Source organism: Capra hircus, chromosome 6 (genome assembly GCF_001704415.2).
Source record: "Capra hircus breed San Clemente chromosome 6, ASM170441v1, whole genome shotgun sequence".
Lineage (NCBI taxonomy): Eukaryota > Metazoa > Chordata > Mammalia > Artiodactyla > Bovidae > Capra > Capra hircus.
Window position 1 is genome coordinate 86,623,907 of NC_030813.1, and position 26,330 is coordinate 86,650,236.

General features: G+C 38.7%; 1 protein-coding gene across 7 annotated transcripts in view; it reads left to right on the top strand.

Annotated features, from left to right (window-relative positions):
- Positions 1-26,330, top strand: part of RUFY3 (RUN and FYVE domain containing 3) — a 93,799-nt gene that overhangs the window by 15,636 nt on the left and 51,833 nt on the right. The window contains exons 1-3 of one of the 7 annotated variants that reach the window (XM_018049542.1): positions 5,059-5,512; positions 5,674-5,861; positions 23,277-23,330. The exons of 2 other annotated variants lie outside the window; for them this stretch is intronic. In XM_018049542.1, the coding sequence (XP_017905031.1) occupies positions 5,684-5,861; positions 23,277-23,330 (232 nt within the window). In that variant the 5' untranslated portion in view covers positions 5,059-5,512; positions 5,674-5,683. Of the gene's footprint in view, positions 1-5,054; positions 5,862-23,276; positions 23,331-26,330 lie in introns of those variants that run through there. 4 more of the 7 variants (XM_018049543.1, XM_018049546.1, XM_018049547.1 and 1 more) reach the window with 4 other exon arrangements.

The window sequence follows — 26,330 nt, forward strand, 5'->3', positions numbered from 1 at the left end:
TACAGTTCATAAGTAGTATGTTTATGAGAAAAAAGTTCAAAGTTTGTGTGTCTTGCCAATGACTTAATATTGCCTTTATGTTCTAAGCTAATATGTTTACTTAGTAAAGACCCAAATGTGAAAACATGACTAAGCAATAATTTAAATTACTTTTATTTATTGGAGAAGGAAATGGCAGCCCACTCCAGTATTCTTACCTGGAGAATCCCATGGACAGGGGAGCCTGGCCTGGCAGGCTACAGTCCGTGGGGTCACAAAGGGTTTGACACAACTGAGCGACTGAGCATAGTTCTCTATAAATTGTGCTGGTTTTCATAGTAAATGTATTGCTTATGAACAATGAGCAACTGTCATGTTGAAGGCTCAAGAGTGTTTACCTGCAAACAGGTGTAACTTCATAGAAGTACAGGTTTTCCTGCCCATCCACAGTTCTTATTTCTGAAATAAGTGTTAACACCTCCTCAGACTGGTAGATATGGGAAACTCAAGGGTAACCAGTGTGTACAGATTTTTCTCTCCTGGGCCAAAGTTTTAGTTGCTTTGGACTTTGCTCCCTATATCCTCCACCTAAAGAGAAGGACCTTGGAAGGAATGTTAACCAAGGTACTCTGCTTGTTGACATAGATGTTCTTTTTGTGCCGCTATGTTGTAATCAGGCCAAATCTCCTGTTCAGGGTTAAATAAATGCTTTATTGTTTGGTTGATGGGAAGATTGTCCATCACTGTTTGTGACCTGCTGGATTCATATGTTGGTGTACTGTGCTTAGTCACTCAGTCATGTCTGACTTTCTGCGACCCTGTGGACCGTAGGCTCCTCTGTCCATGGGACTCTCCAGGCAAGAACCCTGGAGTGGGTTGCCACTTCCTCCTCCAGGGAATCTTCCCCACCCAGGGATTGAAGCCATGTCTCTTAGGTCTCCTGCATTGGCAGGTGTTTTTTTTTTTACCTGCTGGTACCACCTGGGAAGCCCAACACAGGCGATCCCAGAGCATTCAGATTAATTTATATATTCAGTCGGACACCACTGAGCGACGTTCCTGTTCCTGTCCTATGTTTTAAGAATGTATCAGTGACCTAGAATCTTGATATCATATGTACAGATAGCCAGGGCTGTTTGATATTGTGGTTCCAGGAACTATTTAGTGTATCTTTGAAGATTTTCTGTTCACTTCAGTCACTCAGTCGTGTCCGACTCTTTGCGACCCCATGAATCACAGCACGCCAGGCCTCCCTTTCCATCACCAACTCCCAGAGTTCACTCAAACTCACTTCCATCAAGTCGGTGATGCCATCCAGCCATCTCATCCTCTGTAGTCCCCTTCTCCTCCTGCCCCAATCTTTCCCATCATCAGGGTCTTTTCAAATGAGTCAGCTCTTCACATCAGGTGGCCAAATTGTTGGAGTTTCAGCTTCAACATCAGTCCTTCCAACGAACACCCAGGACTGATCTCCTTTAGGATGGACTGGTTGGATCTTGCAGTCCAAGGGACTCTCAAGAATCTTCTCCAACACCACAGTTCAAAAAAGCATCAATTCTTCTGTGCTCATCTTTCTTTATAGTCCAATTCTCATCCATACATGACTACTGGAAAAACCATAGCCTTGACTAGATGGACCTTTGTTGACAAAGTAATGTCTCTGCTTTTTAATATGCTGTCTAGGTTGGTCATAACTTTCCTTCCAAGGAGTAAGCGCATTCTTTTTTTTATCCATAACTTTCCTTCCAAGGAGTAAGCGTCTTTTAATTTCATGGCTGCAGTCACCATATGCAGTGATTTTGGAGCCCCCCAAAATAAAGTCTGACACTGTTTCCACTGTTTCCCCATCTATTTCCCATGAAGTGATGGGACCAGATGCCATGCATGATCTGTTTTCTGAATGTTGAGCTTTAAGCCAACGTTTTCACTCTCCTCTTTCACTTTCATCAAGAGGCGTTTTAGTTCCTCTTCACTTTTCTGCCATAAGGGTGGTGTCATCTGCATATCTGAGGTTATTGATATTTCTCCTGGCAATCTTGATTCCAGTTTGTGCTTCATCCAGCCCAGTGTTTCTCATGATGTACTCTGCATATAAGTTAAATAAGCAAGGTGACAATATACAGCCTTGTTGTACTCTTCTTCCTATTTGGAACCAGTCTGTTGTTCCATGTCTAACCCTTGCCTCCTGACCTGCATACAGATTTCTCAAGAGGCAAGTCAGGTGGTCTGGTATTCCCAACTCTTTCAGAATTTTCCACAATTTATTGTGATCCATACAGTCAAAGGCTTTGACATAGTCAATAAAGCAGAAATAGATGTTTTTTCTGGCAATTTGATCTCTGGTCCCTCTGCCTTTTCTAAAACCAGCTTGAACATCTGGAAGTTCGCAGTTCATATATTGCTGAAGCCTGGCTTGGAGAATTTTGAGCATTACTTTACTCGCGTGTGAGATGAGTGCAATTCTTTGGCATTGCCTTTCTTTGGGATTAGATTGAAGATTTTAATGACTCCTTAACTATGTTTTAAAGTGTTGCATGGCTTAAAATTCAAAGTATAAAGTATCTCCCTTATGTTTTAATATATAAAGATGGAAAATTGTCTGGCTAGAAAGGAATTGTGCTATAATCAAATGTGAATGTGTTAAATGAAAGCTTATATTCCGTATTTGGAAATTAAGTTTAGTCTCTAAATTGTGTCCAGTTCTTTGAGACCCCATGGACTGCAGCATGCCAGGCTCCACTGTCCTCCACTGTCTCCTGGAGTTTGCTGAAATTCATGTCCATTGAGTCAGTAATGCTATCTAACCATTTCATCCTTGGCCGCCCCCTTTTCATTTGCCTTCAGTCTTGCCCAGAATCAGGATCTTGCCCAACGAGTTGGCTCTTTGCATCAGGTAGCCAAAGTATTGGAGCTTCAGCTTCAACATCAGTCCTTCCAATGAATATTCAGGGTTGATTTCCTTTTGGATTGACTGGTTTGATATCCTTACAATCCAAGGGACTCTTAAGAGTCTTCCAGCACCGCAGATTGTTGGTGCTCGGCCTCCTTTATGGTTCAACTCTCACATCTACAGATGTGATATACATGACTCCTGGAAAAAACCATAGCTTTGACTATCTGGACTTTTGTCAGCAAAGTGATGTCTTTGCTTTTTAAAAAGCTATCTAGGTTTGTCACTTGTGGCTCAGCTGGTAAAGTATCCGCCTGTAATGCGGGAGACCTGGGTTCGATCTCTGTTCTGGGAAGATCCCCTGGAGAAGGGAAAAGCTACCCACTCCAGTATTCTGGCCTGGAGGATTCCATGGACTCTACAGAGTTGGATGCGACTTTCACTCTCACAGATTTGTCATAGCGTTCCTTTCCTAGGAGCAAGGGTCTCTTAATTTCATGGCTGCAGTTTGCTTCCTTGAGAAAGTGATCTTAAAAAAAAAAAGAAAAAGTGTTCTGATCTTACTGTTCCATGCCGAGTGCCTGCCATGTGGAGTACTCTTAGTGAATATTTACTGAATGAATGAAGGAACAGGTCTGGTCCAGATGTAGAGGTAATGTTGGAAGAGATTTAAACAGAAAGGAATAAACCTACCTGGAATATTTTGTTTTCCTTATAACTTGCTGATTTTCTTCCTGATTATAAATAAGTATATTCGTATATGCATTCTTACATTTTGCCACTTTGCCTTCCCTCTAACAGTGTAAAAATGCCTGTTTACCTACAGAATCTGGTTCTTAGTATTTTTTCCTTTGAGCTCAATCTCAAATTAGAGTGGAGGCATTTACAAATTTTTTTGTATTTGCTGTAAACACTTTATTCCAGTACGGCTTTCCTTTTCATTTACTTTTTAAAGAATTTTTGTTGTTGTTGAAATATAGTTGAATTGTAATGTTGTGTTACGTTCAGATATACAGCAAAGTGATTCAGTTTTTTATATATATGTAACATGATGTTTTAATAAACTCAAGAAGAAATTTTTCTTTCAGCTGTTAGATATCCCTCTCATAAGAAATCCTAGAACAGAATAAATCATCTTGGGACATATTTCTTGAAGTTTTATGTTCCTTCTTAAAACCAGACCCTCCAGCAAAAGAAAAAAAAAATTGTTTTCAACCATCCAAAGCATTTTCAAAGAAAATCTCTGTCATCCCTTATCTCTTTGTTATTTTTGTAGCTCAGAAAGCAAGTACCTAAGTTTTCACTTCCAAGGCATAAAGGCCTCATTAGATAATATAGATATATAGATGCACAAACTGGTTGATTGGTTTAAGATAATATGATAGGACTTCCCTAGTGGTCCAGTGGTTAGAACTCCACATTCCCAGTGCAGGGAGCTCAGGATCAATGCCTGGTCAGCGAACTAAGACCCTACAAGCCTTGTGGTGTGGCCAAAAGATAGAAAAATAAAATGTGCAAAATAGAGAGAATATGATAATGTGCACTGAGGATGTTCCAGGGTGGGAGAAATTTTAAGATATAGCATAGTTTTATCCTCTTATTAGAAACAGTCTAATGTAGAAACTTGGTGAATACAGCTGTGTCAGAAGTGAAGGAGGGACTGCCATAAATCAGGAAGGATTTAACTTCTAGGGTTTTTTTTTGTTTGTTTGTTTTTCTTGCACTTCTGTCCAGTCTGAAAAATTAAGTCTTTGTACTTTGGAGAAGAAAATTATGAATGCCTGAAAGTATGTTTAAATAAAAAATCTGCTTTAGATTTTTTTAAAACACCACCTTTAGCAGAGCAAAGAATTTTGATAGCTAAGTATGTAAGGATAAAAGAAGTGAATTATGTGTTTGTTAAATTAATCTAACTACCTCTTTTACCATTTTTGCTGTGCAGCGTTTTACCCAGTATTAATTGTCCTCCTGTTACCCAGCCCTTTTATCCTACAGCAAGGGAAATTGATGAGAATACGTGCATTGTGTTATGTCTGATCACAGTTTGACTAGCACAGTCTGGAAGTGGGTTGTGCACGATGAGAGCAGGCAGCCTAATTGCTCTCCCTGCATCAGCAGCATCTATAAAGCATCCTGGGAATTGCTCGCCCTACGTTCAGAGCAGCTGGTCACATGAGCTTGAATTTTCAGTTCAGTTCATTAGTCAGCCATTTTGGTCAACACCCTGCTTTACTGCGCACAACCAATCCTATTAGAACTCAGCATCCCGGCTCCTCTGAGCAGATCCTGGAAGTGATTTCTGCAATTCAGGATTTTTTTTTTAAAGCTAAACAGAAAATATTGGTTTATTTTTTGTTCATTTTTTTCCTTTGTATTTTTTTTTTTTTCTGTAAAAAGAAGGAGGATTTTTCACTTACTCATACAGAGGCCAGTTTTTTTTAAAAGCCAACTAAGGTAGCATCGACTGTGCAGGATTTCAAGCCTCTGCCTCAGCTGAAAAAGAAGGGGGTAGGGAAGGGAAGATAACAGGAGAGAACCTGGAAGAAGATAAGCATCATCTTATTTTGCTATGTGGTAGGAACTGCCTCTGAGAAAACATAGCATAGAATTATTTATCTTGAACACTTGGTGCTTAAAGGATAGGTATTTTTCTGTCTTTTTTTTTTTAAAACCCTCACCTGCCCCTTTTCTTGAGAGCTTTGTTGCAGAGCTTCGGATTTGGGGGTTTTTGTTGAGGAGGGTTTTTATTTATTTATTTTTTTGGTGTGTGTGTGTGTGTGTGTGTGTGTGTATTGTGGTCCCAGCTGAGTCATCATGTCTGCTCTGACGCCTCCAACCGACATGCCAACCCCCACCACTGACAAGATCACACAGGCTGCCATGGAGACCATCTACCTTTGCAAATTCCGAGTGTCTATGGATGGAGAATGGCTCTGCCTGCGAGAGCTGGATGACATCTCACTTACACCTGACCCAGAGCCTACCCATGAAGGTATGGTCAGAACCCGTCCTCCAGTATCTCACCAGCATCCTCATTGTTAATCAGGCTGGGAGGGTCAGGGAGAAGCAGGAGGAACCCATACTCTAAACTAGCTAATGGCCCTGAAAACCTTTCATCCTTAAACCTACCACCAGCTCCCCTTCTCTACTTTACTGGGGGAAAATATTTTTTCCCTGCCCTCTGAGGTATCCTTTCAAAAGATGCTGGTGCTTGCTTAGAGTTCTTTGTCTTGAAGACTCTAAAGAACATTTGAGATCACTTATCACATCTGACCCTAATCAACCAATGGAAAAGCTATTAATTCTGATTAGATGCTAACATATTATAGAAATTATAGTTATTTTTAATAGAGTAAGGTAAAATTGCATGACTAATTAATTATAGGAGTGTACGTGGTATAGTTGAAGCACTCACGAAGGGTATCCTATCATCAGGATATAATGTTAAACAGGCTGTGGTATCTAGAAAATACACGGTCAAACATTCTTTCTTTAAAATAACATAGATTGTAAGATTAGATGAGAAAGCAGTTTTACATTCAGTGCTTATTTAATGAATATGGTCTCAAAAAAGCATAATACCTTAAAAGGTTAAGCATGATTGATAAGGTAATTCCTACCCATGGAACCTATTCGGATTGCTTTTTATAAGTTGTTTGTGGTAACTGTTGACCCATGTGAAATCTCCACTGTCAGTCCCTTTGAGACCTTTGTAGTCTCTTGACTTGTGACTTTCTCCCAGAACCTTTTCTAAATTCTGAGAGGCTTTTATCTTCTATCCCTAAATTTTGTGAACTTAATACCATAAGGAAGAAAATTAATTTGAATCAAATTGTTTTGTACTTTTGTGCACTGGCCTCTTAGCTAGGGTTTGTTCTCTACCGTTAAAATAATGAAGAAAGAAATGCTCACATATGAGAATAAATTTTACATAAAATCTGCCCAGTGTTTAGGCATACTGCAGGGCAGAGGGCACAAGGTGAATTGCACCTAGCAGTTGGGTTAGAAAAAGTGATTTCTTGCCCTTGACCAAGCATTGCAATCTTATCATGACTCAGATTTCACTCTTTGTGTCTGAAAAGGATTTTATTTTCCCAGTTAGCCACTTTTAGGGAGGGTTAACATCGAAGCACAAAGCAGTCATTTGGGTGTGTCTTTAAGGGCAATGTTTAAGTAGTTTCTAAGGCCCTTTTCACCCTTTAACAATTCGTTTGTCTGTTGGACAGCTTCCTTTGGCTCTGAGTTTCAGAATGTGCTGCATGGCGGTCAGGAGACATCAACTGGAGGCACATACAATGCCAGTACTGTTTAGAACAGCCTCTCGAGCTTTAAAAATCTTTAGGGAATAAAAGTACATTTTGAGAATGCTACCAAGAAGTCTTTTCAGCGGATGCCTCAGTCTGCATATTTTGTTTTTAAAAATATTTATTTTGAAAGTCACACAATATCATATATTCCCTTAATTATAAAATTTAGTGTGTCATTGTCTTTAATTTTGAGCAAACTTAATCATTTGAATGGGCTTCCCAGGTGGCTCAGTGGTAAAGAATCTGCCTGCCAATGCAAGAGACACAGGTTCAATCTCTGGGTCAGGAAGATCCCTTGGAGAAGGAAATGGCAACCCACTCCTGTATCCTTGCCTGGGAAACCCCATGGACAAAGGAGCCTGGTGGGGTACAGTCTTGTGGGGATCAGGAAGAGTCAGACTCTACTTAGTGGCTGAACAATAGTAACAATCGTTTGCATACCTATTTGTTTTTTGAGCAAGATTCCTGTGAGTAAGCAAAAGTGAGCTGCTTGTGTCACGTAAGCATTTGTAGTGGTGCTGTTTGAATTCTCTATAGAGAAATCTGTAATGGAAACATGAGGGCTGCAACCTAAGCTCAAGTGACACATCCTTGGGTTAGAGGAAACAGACAAATAGAAAGTTTCCAGCACCTTAGAATCAGCTGGAGAAGGGGTGGAGGAAAATAGAGAGAGGCTGGCAAATGAATTTTGGAATTCTGCCTTCAACTGGGTAAAAGAAGCAACAATTTCAAATTATTAGTACTAGAAGTAATAAAAGAAAGTCCAGGCCCAAGAAAACATCCATAGGTTTAGTGATCTAGGAAGGCAGGTAAATAAAAGACAGGGATTTTATTCTACTGGCTAACTCTGGATGTCTAAACAGTGACTTAAACCCAAGAAATGTCTGCCTGAATAGTAATGCTAGAGACAGTTGTTAAATGTAATTTAGCTATTAACCTGTAAGTGGTGATTGCTGGAAAGGTGATAACAGGAACCTTACTGTGTTAACAAAAATGGAGCACTTGGTGCCCAGACACAGAGAGTGTGCACAGAACACTCCCCAGTTGATTTGTAGACAGAAGGAAGGACATCTGACTGTGCAAATTCTGCGCTGGGGCCCCCGACTCCCATGAAAGAAAATGGGCAAAAACGTCCTGTATCTTCTTAAGACGATAATCTCATTGTGGCCTCATTAGTAGAAGCTTTGAGGTTTCCAACTTTTGTTTTCTGAAAACAGCTCTTGTCTTCACTCTGCTGCCCACAGTGTAGACCAGACCCAGAGTTTCAGCCCACCTTAACTCTTAAATACATGGGAATAAAAACTCACTTCATTAGTTCAGTACTTACTGGTAGTCAAGGAGATCAGCTATCTCTCATTTCTTTTAGTACAGTTTTGTAAAAACCTGGAACAAATGTCCAAATCATTGATTGCAAGAAGAAGGTTCAAGAAAGGCTTCCTCCAGGAAGTGACGCTTGGACTTGGCTCCACCTTGTATGCTAACTGTAGAATCACAGGCAGATATTGTTATGGGGGGAACTGGAAGGGACATGTCAACAGCACACAGTGAGATGCTGGGCTGGACTATAGTAAGTTGTTAGGAGTGGTAGCCACGATAGTAAGTTAGGAGCATTAACTAAGATGTTTAATGTAAGTTCAGTTCAGTTGCTCAGTCGTGTCCGACTCTGTGACCCCATGAATCGCAGCATGCCAGGCCTCCCTGTCTATCACCAACTCCCTGAGTTTACTCAAACTCGTGTCCATCGAGTCAGTGATGCCATCCAGCCATCTCATCCTCTGTGCCCTATAAATGTTAGTTATTTGTGTAATAGTTATTCATGAGACAGTGGTTTGAGCTTCAACAGTTGTAAGCCCCATTGTTAGGTCTCTTGCCTTTTTAGTATGTATTTCTAGTTTTGTTTCTGTTTTTGTAACCTTTTGGAATAGTCTAAGCTAGTTGTTTGCCAGACAGACTAAAGGTGGTTAATAGCTTAAATTCACATTTCAGCATTGCCCTTTCTTGGGCCTTTGCAAACAGGAAAATAATTGGTTAAAAACAAAAGTCGGTTATCAAGAAATACTTGTTTTCCCATTAACTTTCTTTTAAAGAAGAGGAATCCGACATTGAGAAGTGAAATAGATCAGTTTAGTACAGTAAAATAGACCATTTGGTTACAAAGGTAACTCTTAAGATTTGAATTAGTTTTTGACTTAGAAAATACCTTTTTCAAATACAGATAGTAAGAGGCAGACGACGAAGAAATGATACAGCAGCAGACACATTAAGAAGAGAACCTCTGGTCAAGCCTTTGATTTTCAAGTTACAGACTGTGTGTGATGACCAACTTCAGACACACTGTTACTGCATTAGTGTCCAGTTTTCCCCTGGTAGTCACAATTTGCTTTAGTGTTCGTTTAGAGTGTCTGGCACTTACACAGTAATGTATAAGGAGTTAGCTTGTATGTAACATCTGTGACTGTAGTAACGATACTGTACTACATGTAAGGATCCTGTACTACTGTACTACATGTGTTTGGTCTGTCAGTTGATCAGAAATATTTACTGAGCATCCCTTGATGCAAAATCCAATTCTAAAGACTAAGAAATAATGGCCCTTGCCCTGAGTGAATTCACAGTCAAGGAAAAAAGATGAAACAATGATGTCAGAGGCTGCTGTAAAACAAGTATGAACTACTTAGTTGCAAAAGGACAATCACGTTTTGTAGGAACTGGACATGGAATTCTAATCCCTAGTGACCATACTTCCCAAGGGACAGTATGGGTGTAGATTTCAGATCAGACTTTCCCATATAGTAGGGAATAATCTGCTGATTATAATAAGGAAGGAAAATAATCCCCTGAAGATGAAATAGAAAGTGTTTGTTTTTTGGTGACTACTGAAAGTGTCTGGTTCTGAGATAACTCCATTGACATTTACTAATGTACTTTTACTCATTTATATCATTGCACAAGAGTAAAACCCCATTCTGCCTGGGAGCTGCATATGTTTTAATGAAACAAGTGCATGACCCAGTGGGCATTTTGGCAGGGGAAGCCAAATGGCTGTTGACCAAGAAACTTCATAGCATCAACTCAACTACAGTCTAGTGCAGGGCTTCTAAACCTGGGAAGATGATCCAGAAAATTATATATATAATTTTTTATCTGTACTTTATTTTTCCTGGGGAAGAAAAAACCTTAGGGACCATTAGAACCCCCAACGAAAATAAATGTTTAGAAAATCACGCATAATTTTAATCATAAGATCAGACCCTTGGCCCTTCATTCAGCACACACTCAAGTATCCCACCTGTAATTTATGCTCCGCGCTATGCTAGGTCCTGAGGTATAGCACAGTGCCCAAGCCTGCTCCTCTGTATTTTCTGAGCTTATTGACAAGCAGGAGGTGGGGTGCTTCAACAAGTATTGATAAAATGGCTTCCCAGGTGGCTCAGCGCTAAAGAGTCTGCCTGCCAACACAGGAGATGCGGGTTTGATTCCTGGACTGGGAAGATCCCCTGGATGAGGAAATGGCAACCCACTCCAGTATTCTTGCCAGGAAAATTCCATAGGCAGAGGAGACTGAAAGGCTACAGTCCATAGGGTCACAAAGAGTCAGATATGCCTGAGCATCCATGCATGAGTGCTATGGTATAGAGCCAAGCATGTTTTATTAGGAAGGTCCAGGGAAATTTTCCAGTTGAAGTAAGTAATGTTTGAACTAAGACCTAAAGGATGTGCAAGAGTTAATCTGATTATAAACTGGAGGCAAGGGACGTTAGGGGTGGGGAATGGGGAGGAGACAGCATTTGCAGAGACCCAGATACCAGAGCTGAAAGATTTTTAGTCTCTCCAAATTTTCTTTCCAGTAACTTTTCACTTCTTTGAGAAGAAATACTAATAAAACTACATGCTCTACCAGGGACAAAATGTTAGGGTTAGTGATGAAATAGTATATTTCTTCTTTTCTGATTGTGTATAATGTTATTTTTTAACAGTAAAATCTGAAGTGTTTTAATAGTGAATAAGTTCATTAGTGTGTGTGTTTATTTCCATGCTTTAATAAAATAAGTATATATTAAATCATCATATAATATGTGAATTTTAATAGCCCTCTTGAATAAGACTTAAATAAGAGTTTCTCCCAATTAACAGAAAAGTAAAACAATCATTACTCCTAACATTGAATACCAGTAACATGCAAGTTTGTGAGAAGACTTTCTATTTTTGCATATTTATGTGTGAACCTTCCCTTATATTTTTTATGCTGAACATGTATTTTCTACTAAGAAAATTATAAACCATGTGAAGCTCAAAGATTCTTAAATGAAACCGCTTTAACTGAAGTTGATGAAAAATCAAGGCTTCAGTTATTTTCATAAGTAAACATATGTTAATGATATCCAAAGTATCACTTAGCTATATATAAATCATCTTTTCTGCATTTGTGTGTGTGTGTATGTATGAAATTATATAAACTGGATTGAAGGCATCCAGCTATCATAGTTTTCTATTATGATTAAACAAATAGTACTATATGTGTTAGGGCATAAAAGAGAGAGAGGTGCTCTTTTCCACTACAGAGACTTAATTTTGTCTTCCCTTTTCATTTCCACAACTACCAGGATCTAACTGTGTCACATCCAGATTCCCACACCTACTTTCAGCTTTTCTCCAAGCCATTTCTCTTCCTATTACACTGATTCATCCTTTATAAAATTGCCAAGTAATTCTTCGTGAAAATAAACTTTTCATTCTTGTACAAGAGTCTGTTTCAGACAGTCTTTATATTGAATGTAGAATATTCTTGAAAAAGTGATGGCGACAGTGGTGTAGGAAGAGATGCTGTCTTTTCATTGAACAGCTACTTTTTGCCAGGACCTGTTTGCTCTAAGTAATGTTTATATGTATTACCTCATTTAATCTGTACAAAAACCCATCGAGCCTAGGTACTATCATTCCCATTTTACAGACTGACAGATGTAGTAAGTGGTGGAGCTAGGACTCGTTCGGGCAGCCTGGATCCAACCTACATGCAACTCTCCTATACCAGAATTCAGTGCGTGTAAGTCCAGCAATAGACCTGCACATAATAAGGGACGTCTTCTTCCCAGTCTCTGGTGACATATTTCCATCCATTTTATACACAGTGGAACATGGCATTGGCCAGCTTATGTTCAGGGAGCACCCAAATGTGGCCAAAAGCAGGCCATTTGGGGCATACTTGGCAATTGCCATCAGTTAAATTAGCATTTTATCCACTTGTTTTTCTTTTTTCTCTTTCCATCCATTTTTATAAAGTATGTGAAAATATTTATATGATTGTACAGATGCTGTCAAACAATAAAAATAATACACTGCTGAGACTGACCTGGTGGGCAGGTGGCACCTGTATGTGCTAAATTTTAAATGTTTCTCAAATGAATGTGCAAAGTGACGTGGAAAGCTATTTGTGGTAGCAGTAATGTTCATGATTATGGATCGTCAGAAACAATAACTCTGTTGAATCCTTATTCTTTAGCCAACTATTCCCATGCCCTTCTTTTGGATAATTTTACTTATCAAATGTTTTTTTCAAACTCCTTCTCAATACTTGCCTATTTCAACCAGGCTGTGATTCTGTACTTCACCGAAAAAGTGATTATTCTTGTTGTTAATACTATTTCTGCTTTAAATTCTTCTCACTGACATTAAATTAGAAACCAGAAAGGACCCCTGACTCCCTTCATCCCTGAACCTTTTTTAACATGTCCAGTATCCTTCATCTCCTGAATCGTTGGGTTCTGTCTCCATCACTTGATTGAATACACTTGAAATCATCCTCTGATGATTTATTTTAGCCTATGTGATTCATACTTTTATAAAATTATACAGAAAGTTCTTTAGGGGAAAACTTTTGTTTTGTACCATTAGGAAGGCCTCATATTACTGTGTATAATATTTATGGTAGCCATCTAATACACTTGAGGTGACCTCAACGCCCATATGGCACTAGTGGTAAAAAGTCCACCTGTCAGTGCAGGAGACCTAACAGACTCGAGTTCCATCCTTGGATGGGGAAGATCCCCTGGAGGAGGAAATGGCAGCCCACTCTACTATTTTCAGAGAATCCCATGGACAGAGGAGCCTGGCAGGCTACAATCCATGGGGTTGCCAAGAGTCAGACACGGCTGAGCATCTGAGCACACACGCACAAATGCCCCTTAATCCCCAGAAAATGATCACTTTAAAAAAAAAATGACTATTGTAACACCTTACCTTCCATTACACACAACTTATGGTTTCTGGATATTTAAAAATTTTTTTTGAAATCACTTAGCTCATAATTCAGACTCATTATATTTTATTTTGAAAATAGAAGTTCAGTATAACAAGTAACTTTTTGTTGAACATATCTGTGACTAATGTTCAGTGCTGATGAAAATATAGGAAAATTCAGGTGCTAGTAGAATATTCATTGGCACAGCCTTTTTGAAAATCACTCTATCAGTGTGAATGAGGTGCCTCAAAAATTAAGTTCCAATGGTTATACCAGACATGTATCCTAAGGAAATAATCAGAGATATGGGCAAAATATACAAGTATGTATAATCATCACAGTATTATGATTTATAGTAGCAAAACTTTAAACATAACTTAAATAACCTAACAGGAAAATTATTCAATAAATTATAGAGCATCAGTACCACAAACATTGATAATGGTGTTGTGGAAGAATATTTAGTGGTCTAGGGTATTGTTTAAAGTATAGTAAGTTTTGAAAGCTGTCTCCCAAGCCACATACACAGTGTGATCACAAATTGATTTAAATATAGATACATGTACACCCAAGTGAAAGGAAATCTACCAAAAATGTAAAAAGTGGTCTTCTCTGGAGAGTGGAACAACAGAGGATTTTTATATTCTTCATACTTCTTCATGTCTTCCAAATATTCTTGTTATTGTTCAGTCACTTAGTTGTGTCTGACTGTTTGTGACCCCATGGATTGCCGCACGTCAGGCTTCCCTGTCCTTCACTATCTCCCAGAGCTTGCTCAAACTCATGTCCATTGAGTCAATGATGCTATCCAACCATCTCATCCTGTTGCCCCCTAATATCCTATAAGAGGATATATTACTATAATCAGGATACTGTGCTATTTTTTCTGTAAAGAAAAAAGCTTTATGAAAACTATACTTGTATAGTCATCCGTCTGTCTACCTCAGAGTTAAGTATCTTCCGTGACAGAGTTTCCCACATCCACGAACAGGAACCATAGCTCTAAAAGCAGGACTACTGCTTTGGATTCAATGTCCAATATAATTTTTTAATATTTCTAGTTAGACATTTTGAGCTTTTCCAGGTAACAGGCCAAAAAAACATTACTTTTTTGGCATACTTTGTTTTCAAAGCTGACTATATGCTGCATACAGTGCACGTGTGGCCCACAGTGTCTAGACTTGGGTGCATTCAGTACAGCATTTAATTTACTCCTATCCTATGCTCAGAAAATAAAACCTGAGTGGGTTAGTTCTGTTCAGTCGCTCAGTCATGTCCAACTCTTTGTGACCCCATGGACTGCAGCATGTCAGGCTTCCCTATCCATCACCAACTCCCAGAACTTAGTCAAACTCATATCCATTGAGTCGATGATGCCATCCAACCATCTAATCCTCTGTCACCCCCTTCTTCCACCTTCAATCTTTCCCAGCATCAGGGTCTTTTCCAGTGAGCCAGTTCTTCTCATCAGGTGGCCAAAGTATTGGAGTTTCAGCTTCAGCATCAATCCTTCCAAAGAATATTGAGAATTTCCTTTAGGAATGACTGGTTTGATCTCCTTGCAGTCCAAGGGACTCTCAAGAGTCTTCTCCAATGCTACAATTCAAAAGCATCAATTCTTCAGCGCTCAGCTTTCCTTGTACTCCAGCTCTCACATCCACACATGACTACTGGAAAAACCATAGCTTTGACTAGACGGACCTTTGTTAGCAAAGTAATGTCTCTGCTTTTTAATATGCTGTCTAGGTTGGTCATAGCTTTTCTTCCAAGGAGCAAGGAGCGTCTTTTAATTTCAGGGCTGCAGTGAGTAGGATTGTCTAGAATCATGTTACTGTTCTTTCCTTTGGCACGCCTCCTTTTGTAATCTGCTCTCAGTGAGATTACTAGAACATTTGTTGCTACCAGCCGGTTAGCCTCAAGTTTACATGGTCAGGTTCTCTGAGTTGTGATTATGTGTGTACAGGGCAGTCTTTGTGAAATTCTCACAGTGAATAGATTATAGATTCTATGGCCATCTCAGAAGCCTGCCAGACAAAGTTTTCTGGACAAGGTTTATTCCTTGTTGCTCTGATCTGGAAATAGCCTGGCTAGTCTCCCTTGTATGGTAAGTTGCCTTACCCACTTGCCTCTGGGATTTTATAGAATCCTGAATTGGGGAGAAATATCAGCAGGGTTCTCTTTGCACCCCAATCCACAAATGAAGCAATAGAACAGCTCCGTGCTGCCTCTGAGCTGATGGTAACCTGCTCTCCCTAAAATTACCTTTCCTCAGGTGTACTTTCAGTTTCTTCCCAGCTCCTTATTACTCCTGTCACTGGCATCTGCTTTAGGGCATGGTCGTTAATCACGGTGCATCTCTACTGTCTTTGCTCCATGTTGGTGAGCTTTTTCTGGACCTTTTTTGGATGGAGCTTTTCCTTTAATGTATGCCTTTCTTTGTAGTTCACATCATTAATAACTCTTCTGTGCCTCATCAGCTTCCAGTGCCAGAACTTGTCCTAAGGTAATCACAGACGTTATGTATCATTTTCCAGAGGTAAATGCTATACCGGATTAGGTAACTAGTACTCAGTGATGGAGCTCAGGAATCCAAGTTGTTGGATGCCCAGGCCTGGGCACCTGAGACCTGACTGGGAAGAGAGCACGGCTGTCATTTGGGAGAACCCACAGTATTCTCTGCTCTTCACTTGTTTAGTCGCTCAGTAGTATCTGACTCTTTTGTGACCCCTTGGACTGTAGCCTGCCAGGCTCCTCTGTCCATGGGATTTCCCAGGCAAGAATACTAGAGTGGGTTGCCATTTCCTTCTCCAGAGGATCTTGCCAACCCAGGAATTGAACCCTTATCTTCTTCGTTGGCAGGCAGATTCTTTACAACTGAGCCACCAGGGAAGCCCCCTCTTCACTTCTGGTTCTGTATTATTTGGGGTTTTTTGGTTGTGCCCCTTTTGGAGAAGGTAGAGAATATAATGGGGCACGATTTTCCACTGTGATTGTACCAGCCCCCACCAGTCACTTGGATTGCTATGAAGTGCTCTTGAGTACAGGGAAGTAAATATTAAATTATTTCCCTTGCAGTTTTTCCTATTTGAACTTTGTCAGAGAAGAAATAGAAGAATTTGATGAGCTTAGAAATACATGTGTAGAGGGACAGTGAAACAGACTTATTGTGAAATAGCCTCTAAGTAAATATTTTTCCCCATAATTAAAATTAAATCAGTGTATTAAAATTAATGGGGTTCATCTAGAAAATATATTTAGTATTACTATGTAATATTTTAGTGAAAACTTTATTTTTCTAATTAAAAAATAATATATTCACATTTAAAAGGTCACAGAATACAGAAAAGTAAAAAATATAAAACAATTCATCTACAATTCTAGCGCCTATCAATAACCAGTAGTGAGATTTAGTAACCAGATTCTCTTGTTTAATATATACACATGGAGTTCATTTACAAACTCACGCAATTTTATACACATAAGTTGTGTGTATACCTGTGTTGTGTGACCTGCCTTTTTTCTCTCCACATCAGTAGATGGAAATCTGTACCACCTCCTTTAATGCCTTAGTTGTTTGGATGTGCCATAAATTCTTTATTCCCTTATTATAAGCGTTTAGGTTATTTCTAATTAGGCTACCACAAACATTCTTTCTGACTTGAACAATATTCATTTTTCGAAGTGGAATTTCTGGCTCAAATAGTAATGTATTTTAATTTTTTATACACATTTCCAAGCTGCCATAAACATTAAAAAAATTTAATGCCATGGTATCATGAATGTTCCCATTGGCTACCTCCTTGCAACTCATTTTTATCTGTGACTGCTGTAGTTGGTTGTGGTTTCTCACACTGATTAAAATCTGAACTCTCCAAGGAAACAGTGTGGTTTTTTAGGACAGTTGATTCAGGAGCTGTAAACTGAGTCACATTTTATCTGTTTTTCTGTTTTCTTTAAGCTAGTGACAATGTTCTATGCAGAAGGGGATGAGTTTTACTTCTGATTGTACACTGAGAAATTCCATGCTTCTCTAAGATTGCTAGCATTTACTTTCTGGGGTTAAAAAAGCTGCTGGGGCTTTTTTTTTCCTTTCTTCTAGAGCTGTAAAACTTAGGATATTTCTTAGATATACTCTGTCTTATCTGAGATTGTCACCGTGTCCTGTTCTATGGGCAGTAGCTACCCAGCAATTCTTTAACAAGGGCAGGGTGTCCCACAGTTTAACTCATTTCTAACTCTGTTCCCCTGGAGATAGCATCAGATCCCACAGGTCAAGGGCTCAGATCCTCAAGACTACTCCCTGACCCCCACCACACACAGACTTGGGCTGCAAGAGGCAGGTCCCCAGGTTACCCACCATTTCTAGCTGACTGGGCTACAAATCAGAGGTTCCCATGACCTTCTCTCTCTTGAATTCAGTTACTTGCTAAACAGCTCATACAACTCAGGGAAACCCTTACTTATGTTCCTAGTTTATGACAGGATGTGTTGGAGGATACAAACATACAGCCAGATGAAGAGACATGTAGAGTGAGGTCTGGAAGGCCCAGAGCACAGAAGCTTCTGTCCCTTTCTAGTTGATGTACATCACCCTCCTGGTTCATGAATGTGTTCACCAGCCTGAAAGTTTTCAAACCCCATACTATTGGGATTTTAAGGAGGCTTCCTCATATGGATAAGGTGTCGTCACTCAGTCGTGTCCGACTCTTTGTGACCCCATGGACTGCAGCCTACCAGGCTCCTCCGTCCATGGGATTTTCCAGGCAAGAGTACTGGAGTGGGGTGCCATTTCCTTCTCCAGGGGATCTTCCCGACCCAGGGATCAAACCTGGGTCTCTTGCATTGCAAGCAGATGCTTTACCCTCTAAGCCACACATGACCCGTTATTAACTCCATTTTCAGCCCCTCTTGTCTCTCCAGAGAAGTGGGAGTGGGGTGCTGATAATTCCAAACTTTTAATTATGGGAACCAACTCCCATTTGAGAGATCCTCAGAGTAATCTCATTAGAACAAAAGATGTTCCTAGTGTTCTTATCACTTAGGAGTTTATAAGATTTCAGGAGCCTGTGTTAGGAACTGGAAGTTAAAACCAAATATATGTTTATTATTATAAATCACAGTATCACAATAACTTAATATTACTTTTTCCAGGATTGTTTGTATTTTCCTGATAATAGTTTTTTTTTTTTTAACTATACTTTGGGAATAAAATAGACCTTGGCCTAACTTACTGGTTGATTATAACAGGACCTCTTAGCTTTTTTTTTTTTTTTTATGTTAGCTTGATAGTTCCTTTGCTAATATTTATTATTATGTTATCAACCCAATTACTGTTATTTATTTTTTTCAATCCAGTCTTCTCTATCTCCTTTAAATAAGTATGGCAAATACTTAGAGGACTCCAGTTTATAGCCAAATCAAAATAGAGGACATGCGTTGGTTTCTTGTAAATGTCAAGTTGACATTTATTACCTATGATGTACTAAGTACAGGTACTCTTAAGTAACAATTATGTTCACAACAGTCCTTCAAAGAGTTATTTGTGATCAGTGATTGGGTTTCAGGAAGGATTTCCCCTCAAGAAACTGTAATAAACTTTCAAAAAGTAACACTCTAAATCAAAGACACTATGGAAGCACCCTAAATGTCCATCAACAGATGAATGGATAAAGAAGATGTTGTGTGTGTGTGTGTGTGTATATGTCTGTGTATACACACACACACACACACACACACACACACAATGGAATATTACTCACCTATTAAAAGGAACGACATTGGATCATTTGTAGAGATCTGGAAGGACCTAAGAGTGTGTCACACAGAGTGAAGTAGGTCAGAAAGAGAAAAACATATCTTGACCCATATATGTGGAATCCTTTTGTATAGCACAGCGAGCTCAGTGCTCTGTGGTGACCTGAATTGAGTGGGGTGGAGGGAGACCCAAGAGGGAGGGGATAGACGTATGCATATAGCAAATTCACTTCATTGTATAGCAGAAACTAACACAACATTGTAAAGCAGTTATACCCTCAATAAAATGAAAAGAAAAAAGGAAACACAGCTAGCCTCAAGGAGACAGTGTAACTTGTCTCTAAACGGGACTGTAACTCAGTTGTCTATAGGACAGACCCTATAGTAATAATACTGAAGAGAGAGTATATCAAGAAGAGAGATCTCACGAGCATGGGTACATAAACAGTGGAGAGGCACTTTGTGGCTATTCCAGTGCTTCTCAGGAGGAAGGGAGCTTCAGCCCTCCCCACCCCCCCCACCCCCCCCGCCCCCTCCATCACTGAGAGAGAGAAGGAGTAGCTATGCAAGGCCCAACATCAAAGCCAGGGCCTCTTTTCCCAGACACACTGCATCATCACTGAGTCACCATGTACCATAAGAGCAACTGTCTTACAGTATCACTAAATTAAATATTTAATTCAAGTAAATTAGTCTGCTCATTTAGCCAGGAAATAAGCTATGCTTCCTTGAAAATTCAGAGCCTTTGTACAGTTGCAGCCTATCTCTTGTCTCTTGACTTAAAGTATGTCTTCATTCAAATGGATCTTAAAAATAAGGTGATAGAGACTGTTAGGAGCAGCATTTTGCCATTTAATCCAAGTGTTTAGAGTGGAGTGGTGGTCCTGACATTGCGTTGGTCTCATGGCAGCAACCCTATGACAATCCACACCCCTTTCCTTGTGAGTCAGTGTTCTGAGTGAGAACTGAGTAGCTAGCGTAACTTTGGAAGCACCCGTTTACCACTTAACATTTAGAGTGCACGTCTGGCACAATTCTGATCTCCACAGCTCTGAACTATGCTTTGTCTAGAGCAAAATTTAATCCAGACCTTATCTTCTGTATCAACCAGTAAGGTTCTATATTACTCTTCTTTGTAATCTGTGAATATGTATTATGACAAAAATTTAAGGTAATATAGCTTTTTAGATCAGGTGAAACATACTCGAGGCAACAAACTACTACTCCTCCAAAAAAGGAAATGTTCTGGGAAAGAGACAGGAGTTGGCTCTACTGCCTCCCACCTCTGATTCATGTATTAGATGCTTTTGTTTTTGTTATCGTTGTTGTTTTAACAAGTTGAACATATTCCAGAGGGCACAATTTTTTAAAGAAATCTTTTATAAATTCTTGTTTGGGGTTATAAAAGAATATTGCAGTATGCATTCTTTATTACAGTATAATTCTAAGCATGCCAAGGTAAATGGGGAACAACTTTAAAAAGAGAAAACATACCTGTTACCTTCCGGGGAGCAGGGCTGTCTCTTTTAAACTGATTCTATCACTCTGGCACTCATGATTTTAAATGTTGTTTTAGAAATAAAACAAAGTAAGTCTGGATGGAACAGAAAAGTGCTCTAGATGAGACATGCCAGGGGAAAGTCAGAGAGACCTCTTGTACTCACCACCCATTTCTACCTAGGAATTCACTTTCCTGAACTCTTTGCATAGATCTTGGAGGTTCTGTATATTTTGCTTAATAAGATAGACTTCTGTTAGGTGACAAATACAGTTTTTGGTTAAAGAAATGCAGACTAAAATAAGAATAGTCACTGATTTTCATAAGGTCGTGTAGCAAGTCTATATAGAAAAATATCATGATTGTTAGAAAAATAGGTTCTTATAAATCTTTAAACCTACACAATATAAATCTGTAGCACATTATATTTTCAGAGGATTATACTTGAAAATCATATATGCAAAGATATCTGTATATGATATATTTTAACACAAATCCATTGTAAAATAATAGAATTATGCTTTTTTCTGTATGAGACACTTTCTGAGTGTTCTACACATACTGATCCACAATTATAAAATCTAGTAAAAGCTCTGAAAGTGTTTTTCATAAGTTTGCCTGAACTTATTTGGTGCTGAAATACGACCTAAATTTACTTGCAGCTATTTATAGTCTTTATTGATTCTATTTAATTTGAATATCCATTGATTTCCTGAAGAAATACTAATCTGCTTGCTTGTGACGTGCTGCCCCAGGCCCTGCTAGTTCTGCATGTTTGTTGGCCTCGGTATTGCCATTTCACCTTTCTAAAAAAATAAAATTCTGAATTTCAAAGTTCATTTGGCCAGAAAATAATCAGATAAAAGATTTTGGACTGATGTTTACTCTTTCACTCGTTGCAACAGTGCTGTAAGATAGATACTGTTCTTGTCTGTGTTTTATGGATGAGGAGACTCAGAAGAAAGAGATAAAGTCTCTGGACCAAGGTCGTAACAGGCAGTGAGGGGTAGAGCTGGGATGTGAGCCTGGGCAAAGTCATTGATGGAAAGACAATACAAATGTAATAGAATAGAGATACTTGCTTGCTTTTTATATTAGCTATCTTTGGGTCTGACCTAACAATAATCTTTATATATGTAGTTTTCATTCCATTTTCATCACATGTCACCTTACTAGATCCCCATCTGCTTCCCTGTTTTCTGAATTTAAATTTAAACTTTTTATATATTTTTGGTTTTTTGGGTACATTTTTACAGGATAACTGACCATATATTTGACACTGGAATATACCCTTACATGCCACTTGAAAATCACTATGCCACATGAGAACCAAAGTTAACCAGTTTAATTATAGTGATAATTTAATAAACTTGTGAGAATAGGACAAATGATAAACTTCTTTTTCTAGATGGTTATTTCAAGTTATTGCTTCAGATCCAATGCTGACTTCCATGATAAATTTTTTAAGAAAGAGGGCTTATCATGGGCAAAGTATTCTTTGCTTACTTTCTTTTTTTTGTTATGCTTTATCCTCTGAGAACTTACTTTTATTTGCTAAGTATTTATACATATAAAATTCACATGATTTTGTGAGTTTAAGTATGAATGTTGCAGTTGTGTGTAATAGTTTCAGAGTTTCTGAAGGATGAAGCTAATCCATTTTGTAAAAAATTTCTGTAGGGTCTCAAATTTTATAGAACAGATAATGATCTTACAGCTTAAGACACTGTTAGAAGAAGCTATAATGAAGTATCTTTTATATTTGAAATCTTGACATTCTTGTCCTTTTGCCTCACATGGAATATTCTGTATACAAGAATATTAAATTTATAGTGGGGAAGGAAATCCAAAAATGAGGATCTGTATACATATAGCTGATTCACTTTGCTGTACAGAAGAAACTAACACAACATTGTAAAGCAACTATATGCTAATCAAATTTAATTTTAAAAAACATTGAATTTATAGCAAGAGGAAAGAGTACTATACATTAAACGTCTATCTTTACTGAATTATAAGTGATTTATTTTGTCTTCAAAACAGCAATTTTTCCTTTATTTTTGTTTTGAGGAAGGAGAACCATCGGGGTGGAGGGCTTGGGACAAGTATTTAGATTATTCTTTAATTATTTTTACTGTCTAAGCCACCATTTATTTTAAGAAAAGTCACTAGTTTTCCATCATGATATTTGGCTTGAGTCTAAAAACACTCCACATGTGTTTCAGCTTCACAGACGGTCAAAATAAATATTAAATGAGGTCAGTGGTATTCACACTTAGAATGCAAATCTTGATTTTTGGTGGGAAAAAAAATCTGTTACTTTTTATGGGGCCATCTTTCTCTCCTCTGATGAGAAGCTTTGAAATTGTTAATCTTAGCTTTGAGACATGTTTAACAGTCACAGTTGATATCTCTGCTTGGTTAGTGTCACACGGCTCCTTGGGTTCGTTCCCAGCACTTTTCACTGCTAATCTCCTGGTTACGCCCAAAGAGTTCTAGGAGTCCCCCTTTCAGTTACCCCTTTTGATACCTTGTTTTTGATAACACTTTTCTTTCTTGGCTTGCATGACATTTTATCTTTCTTTTCCTTTCTTTTTGCCGTTTGCAAAGACTCTTGGGAGGATTTGACAGATTTGGTGGAGCAAATGCGCGATGATACAGAAGGTGCGTGCCACACCAGCATCTTTCAGCTTTTTTTTTTTTCTTTCTTTCTTTTTCTTTCTTTTAATTTTCTAACCACCTTTTGATCGTTTTCCATAAGAGGAAGTGTCCACTTTAGGTTTTATTTCCCATTGACAGTAGCTGGAGCAGTAAGCATGTTTGCCAGATTGTCCATGCAGGTGCTTCATACAGGAGTAGGGTTTTCAGAGTCTTGCATTTAAAATCTTTATGGTTCCAAGTAAAGTGGCATTAATATGTTTATGCTGTTCCTTTAGGATATTTGTTAAATGACATGTTCAAAGGGGACTTTTATTTCAAGATTGTATCAATTTTTTCTATGTCTATTTTTTCATTTGTTTCTTAGGAAAATGTAAATGTTTTTATATCATTCATTTAAAAATGTATATATACATATGTGTGTATGTATATATATGTGTGTATGTATATATATATATGTGTGTGTGTATGTGTGTGTATATATATATATATACCTATTTCTATGAATTCCACAAACAGTTTAGAAACAGACCCCAGGAACTTCAAGTATTTTGTCTGAATGTTGCTCTGATTTGTAGATTTCCATCACAGTAAGCACCTTGAGGTTAGTCATCTTGCAGCATTCCTTTCTGGTAGAATTTCTTTGACAAGTAGCACATACATTTTAATGCATGAAGGCTCCCAAACCAGTAATTATTTCTTCCATAATTGGTACCTTACTTTAACGAGCTCAAGGTGATTTACACTTTTTACAAGAAAAATTCAAGTCTGGCTCCACTTCACTGTATCATTGTACTTTCTCCCACTTTGGCTGGGCAACTGAAAGCCCCCCAGCTTCAGTGTACATTCTCTTAGCGCACACCCACCCACCACTCTGCCCACACTGGCCTTTCCACTGACTGCATGAGCTGCACTCAGCCTCCTCTCCTGCCTTGTTCCCGTGACATCCCAACCAGAACATTCACTCCCCTTCTCCCTGCCCCCAACCCCGCACCTGGAAGCACTCCCTGACAGCTTTGACACAGTTCATTTTTCAATAAACTCAAGTCCTGTAGAACTTGGAGCTTAAGGTTTTTCACTTGTTCTCTCCTTCTTGTGTGTTTACATTGTTAGCTAAAGTGTAAAATCCTTGAGAGCAGAGATTGTCTTAAAATTCTTGGTACTCATATCAACTTGGGACAGTATTGTCCTTGGTAGATTTGGTCACACTGAACAAAAATCTAAGTCAGTTTCTCTCTCCAATGATGCCCAATAGTTTCTTCTTCAGCACTTTATTTTCAATGAGTCAATTATCCTGAGTTTCACGCCATTTCCTAGAATCAAACTATCTTTTTATTCCATCTTAGGTTTTACTTTTAATATAGTTAGCTATATGTCTTCTAAAGAAAAAAACAGATCAGTATGGTCTAGTCCTGAGAGTTTCTAGACAAGGAAAATAGAGAGCCGTGTTGATTCATTGAGTGAGTACTGTCTACTGTGTTAGCTGCCATTTTGATTATGATTATTATTTACCAGACACTAATCAGGTTTAAGGTTTTGATGCCTTTAATAGACTTCATACATAAAAGCCAACAAATCTGTGTCCTTCTTAAGAGACTTCTTTATGACTTAGTCCTGGCAAAATTCTGTTTCTTTAATATGAATTACTGCTGTAAGAATCAAGCCTACTGTGTGAGTCAGCCCCCTCTTTTTCATTTCTTTTTTGATGAAATTTTTGTGAATCATTAGAGGGGAAATCAGAAAGGGAAAAAAAAACAAGATATAAATTTTTTTGAAGTATAACTGAACTATATTGTGTTAATTACTGCTCTATGGCAAAGTGACTCAGTTATACATATAAAGTGAACGTGAAAGTGAAGTTGCTCAGTCATGTCCGACTGTTTGCGACCCCATGGACTATAGCCCAGCAGGCTCCCCCATCCATGGGATTCTCTAGGCAAGAACACTGGAGTGGGTTGCCGTTTCTTTCTCCAGGGGATCTTCCTGACCCAGGGATCGAACCCTGGTCTCCCGCATTGTAGGCAGACGCCTTACTGTCTGAGCCACCAGGGAAGTCCATACGTATATATGGATATATATATGCACATCCTTTTTCATATTCTTTTTGATTATGGTTTACCGCAGGAATCTGAATATAGTTTGCCGTGCTATACAGTAGGGCCTTGTTGTTTATCCATTCCATGCATGCGGGTTTGCCTCTGCTGATCCCAGACGCCCACTCCATCCCCCCGCCAAGCCCCTCCCCTTTGGCAATCACCAGTTTGTTTTCAGTGTCCCTGATTCTGTTTCTGTTTCATAAATAGGTTACTTTGTGTCATATTTTAGGTTCCACAAATAATAAGTGATGTCACATGGTATTTGTTTTTCTGATTGACTTAGTGTGATAATCTCTAGTTGAATCCAAATAGCAAATAGCATTATTTTGTGCTTTTTTTATAGCTGCAGAGAACATTATTTCATTCTTTTTTATGGCTTAGTAATATTCCATTGTATGTATGTACCACATCTTATTTATTCACTCCTCTGTTGTTGGACACTTAGGTTGCTTCCATTTCTTGGCTATTGTGAATAATGCTGCTATGAATATAAGGGTGCATGTAAGAAGATGTGAGTTGTATTACTTTGATGATCCCTACCAGTAAAGTGGAATATGGTAATGTTAGCCAAGAACCTATTTACAGGAAAGTCTTACTGCAGTATAGCTTAAAAAAGAAAATCAGAGTCAGGGAAGGAAAATGGCTTTACTTGTTAACTCTTTTGAGTCATTTCATCCTTGCCTTTTGTATAGAATTTTCTGCATCTTGTGTCTCGTTTCAGTTATATGAAATACTAGAATTCGTGTGTCAGGCTTCCCTGATGGCTCAGATGGTAAAGAATCTGCCTGCAATGCAGGAGACACTGGTTCAATCCTTGGGTCAAGAAGATCCCCTGGAGGAGGGCGTGGTAACCCACTCCAGTATTCTTGCCTGGGAAATCGCATGGACAGAGGAGCCTGGCAGGCTACAG